We start from the raw sequence: 3,918 nt of genomic DNA on the forward strand, positions 1-3,918 counted from the left end.
TCTTTTTTCTTTTCCTTCCCTCTTTATTTATTTATTTTTTGGTAAGTGTCCATACCTCAACATCAACTTTCCTTAAGTTGTGTTATCTTCATCAAACTCTAACTTATTTATTTTTTATTGTCTAAATTTTAAGACCTAGTTTTGTCCACATTTCTTCTTCCCCTCTAACAAACACAAACATCAAAATAAGATGGTTTCAAAGCAAAGCGCCAGGCATATCGTAAACTCATTAGGTCCAGACGTCTAGCCATCTCAATGGCTTTATTATACCTTGGTTCTTCCTGTTTTAAAAGAATTATAGGTATAGGATTGACAATGAATGGGGGATGCAAAGCAACACCTTTTGCTGCCCTCTGGGTCTTGGCTTTTACCCCCTTCTTATTCTTTTATTATTATTATTATTTTCTTTTTTCCCCAAGAAGAAGCATCAAGACCTCCAACATTTTGAAATAATTCTCTTCACATTGGAAATAAGCAAAATTAGAGACTTACATCTCAGCGCTTTTGGCCTCTTCCATTCAATGGGTTCCATTCTGAACAAAACCTTTTTTACAATGAACTTCATTTCAGTCAACTGAATAACGCCATTAGAGCATGGCGGAACTAGGGGCTAAACATACACTGGGGTTGGTGGAGGGGGTGGGGAGTGTTGTGGTGGGTAATTGAGAGGCTGAGTAGGAAAGACTTGACCACTTTTTATCTCGAAAAGGTCAATTTGGAACTTGTGTGTGTGTGTGTGTGTGTGTGTGTGTGTGTGTGTATTGTTGTTGTCTGTCAATGTGTGTGCTTGTGTATGTGTCTGTGTGTTGGGGGGGGGGGGAGCAAAAGTGAATAAAGAAATAAGGTGAAGATTTTAACCAATATCATTTATGGAATTTCCTTAAATTGTAGAAGGGTTGTTTCCTTTATGGAATTTTCTTTCCAGGAGGTAAAGTTATCAACAAAGAATTATTCTGATAAGAGTTTCTGGAAAGAATCCCTTTGCAGGAAAGCCCTGAATATTGAAAAACTTCTCTCTGAATTTAACCTTTTTCATTATCTTGAGGACTTACTCCAGGGTGCTTAAAAGCAAATAACTATAACGAAAATTCCTTTTTATTGGTCTGTGAGAAATTAGGTTCGAGATTTACAGTAGGATAAAAAACCTTGAGTCTGATTTCTTCTGGAGTCTGTGTCCTGAATAGATTTTCAGCCTTCCCCCTCCCCCCAAATAAGAGGAAACACACTAGATTTAGTTTTGGAAAACATTCTGTATTCAGAGTACTTTTTACAAATTCCCTCTACAGAGGGAATGCACAAATAGTGTACCAAGGACAGCCATGAGGAACCAAGACTGGGAGGGTGGTCTTTTTTAAATAAAAGAAAAATCAAAATAGAAAAATGAAGAAAGCGATCACAGTTTTCATAGCTTGTGGATGGTTTTCTTTTGGTCAATTCAAGCTTTATTGGTGATAACTGACAACATTTACAACTGGTCTTCAGTTAGAAAAATAAGAAGGCAAATACAAGTGACCAAAGCTCCTTTGGGCCCAGTCCAGCATTCTGTCAGGCCCAAGACAAACCCTTTCAAGTATGAGATGACCCCTTAAAAGTGCAGAAGAAAACAAACATACACATACATACACACACCGATTTTAGGCTCTCCTGCCCTGGCGCTGGCACCGAATGCAAACTAAGTAAATGCAGAAATCCCAAAGGCAAAGCTGAGGCAGGGGGAATGATTTCTTTGAATAACTGTGAACAATATTGTACTGTCATCGATGGAAAAAAAACTGCGCCTTTACTATAATTTTATTATAAACATGATTATAATATATCCTCGCCTTTACTAAAGAATCTAGACTACATCACTTCAGAAACATGTCAGACATTTACACATTAGAGAGTTCCCCAAAGCTAGCGTGCACTCACAATAGACAATTTCCCCGAGAAACCAAGACCCGTTCGGAAGAAGGGAGGGGGGAAAAGAGGGTCAAAGCAACTCTTTACACACCAGAGAGAAAATAATCAAGTTCCCCCAAAAAAATAGCTTACAGAGACAACATTTCACTTCTACCTAAAAAGACCTGGTCTGTGAAGAGTTTCTGAAAAAGGAAGGGGGTAATAAGCATTTTCAAGACCAATTCATTTCCAAGAGGCATTAGTCTCCTTTACTGCCCTTTTCCTTGTTCATCTTTTTCATTTTCATTCTTCGGTTTTGAAACCAGATTTTGACCTGCCTCTCTGTGAGGTTTAGAATCCTAGCTACTTCGTAGCGGCGGTCTCGGGTAAGATACATGTTAAAGAGAAATTCCTTTTCCAGCTCCAGGGTCTGGTATTTTGTGTAGGGACAGCGCTTTTTCCTGGTGGAACGTGCGTGGATCCAGTTTGCTGCAGGGTTATCTGCAAAGAGGGGGGTTTGGAGCAAGGGAGAGAGGAGAGGGGAGGGGAGTTAGGGTGGGAGAAGAGAGGGTGGGGAGGGAAGAGAGAGGTCGTTAAATTAATTTAACGAAGGATAGACGGTTTTCACAACTTTGGGGGAATTATCATAAAAAGCCTTAATGCCCCCACTCTGTTTACTGTACAAACTGTGTGCGGATGGTAGGTGGTTATGTGAACTCTCTCTTTCTCTCTCTCTCTCTCTTTTTATGGACGTTTGTTGCTCGCTTGCGCTAGGGTAGGCGTCTAGACGTTTTTATAGGTTAGTAAAACTATCAGTTTTGCACATTCGAGCCTTACAGGTTTCGGCAATAAATCAGGGGGCAATTTCTTTTTTACTTACTTGGGTCAAGTTGCTGCTGCTGTTGCTGCTGCTGCTGTTGCTTCTCCTCCTTCAGCTGGCTGCTCGGGCTGGGGTGGTCGTTGCAAGCCGAGGGCTCCTTGCTGTTGGCCACTCCAGCAACTGCCACTGCTGCGGCTGCCGCTGCCGCCTTCTCCCGGGGCTCCTGCAGGAAGGAATTGCACGTGTACTCGGGGACACTGATCCCTTGGGATTCCCGGGACGAGGAGCACTCAGTCCTTTTGGTAGAAGAGGTGGAGGAGGTGGAGGAGGAGGAGGGACAGGAGGAGGAGGAAGAAGAAGAAGAGGAGGAGGAGGAGGAGGAGGTGGTGGAGGAGGTGGCAGGAGCTACTCCTGTTTCAGGCTTAATTCCGTAGTGGCGTCCGGTGGAGGACGTGCCGCCGCCGCTGCCGCTGCTCCCGGTGCCGCTGCTCCCAGTACTGCTGCTGGGGAAACTCGGGAAGGGCTCGATCCAGGAGCGCACGTACCGACTGGGCTCAGAGGCTGCTAAATGGGGCTGATGCACGTAGGGATGGTAGATCCCTGTCATAGCTGCAGAGGACTGTGGGGGCACGGTGGGCCACGAGGCGGAGAACACGGTGGATTTGGGGGCAAAGCTACAGGAGGAAAATTCGGCCCCATCGGCCACACCTGACGGCCTGGCGGCAGTGCTGTGCCCCGCCTGTCCGAAGCGCCCGGCGTACACTTCATCGCTCTCGTGGCCTATGAGAGAGTCCACATAGTAGTTACTTAAGGTGCCACTGGACGACATTTTTAGGCTCCCCTCTCCCTCATATAAAAGGTTACACTGTTAACTGTAGCGGCTCCCCTCCCTGAGCGCAATCCGAGTATTTTGCAGGCTGCAACCCGCCACCATTGGTCGCGGGGCCCACGTGATCATATTTACCAATACGGGGAGTAAATCAATCCGCTAAACTGGGGGCTGCCGTGATTAAAAAAAAATCATCATCATCAACACCACAATTAAAAAAAAAAAAAAAAAAAAAAAACTGGAGCTAGGGGAAAGGCCCCGGCTGGGCGAGCCCTGGCTCCCTGGCTTCCATCCGGTGTGAATGAAGTCTTAAGCAGGCGTGGTCGTACCGAGGAGTCCCGGCAGGAGACAGTGGGGACTATTTCTTCGCTTCCTCTCTGTGCTTTCT

The 3,918-nt window shown here is 45.1% G+C and overlaps 1 protein-coding gene across 1 annotated transcript; it reads right to left on the reverse strand.

Moving 5' to 3' along the window:
• Positions 1-1,243: 1,243 nt before the first annotated feature.
• HOXD9 (homeobox D9) lies at positions 1,244-3,617 on the reverse strand. Its single transcript, XM_031960421.1, has 2 exons — positions 2,762-3,617; positions 1,244-2,382 (listed from the first exon to the last, which is right to left on the reverse strand). The coding sequence occupies exons 1-2, from the start codon at positions 3,528-3,530 to the stop codon at positions 2,141-2,143; spliced, it is 1,011 nt and encodes a 336-aa protein (XP_031816281.1). The 5' UTR covers positions 3,531-3,617; the 3' UTR covers positions 1,244-2,140.
• Positions 3,618-3,918: the final 301 nt, after the last annotated feature.

This window comes from Sarcophilus harrisii, chromosome 3 (genome assembly GCF_902635505.1).
Source record: "Sarcophilus harrisii chromosome 3, mSarHar1.11, whole genome shotgun sequence".
Classification (NCBI taxonomy): Eukaryota; Metazoa; Chordata; class Mammalia; order Dasyuromorphia; family Dasyuridae; genus Sarcophilus; species Sarcophilus harrisii.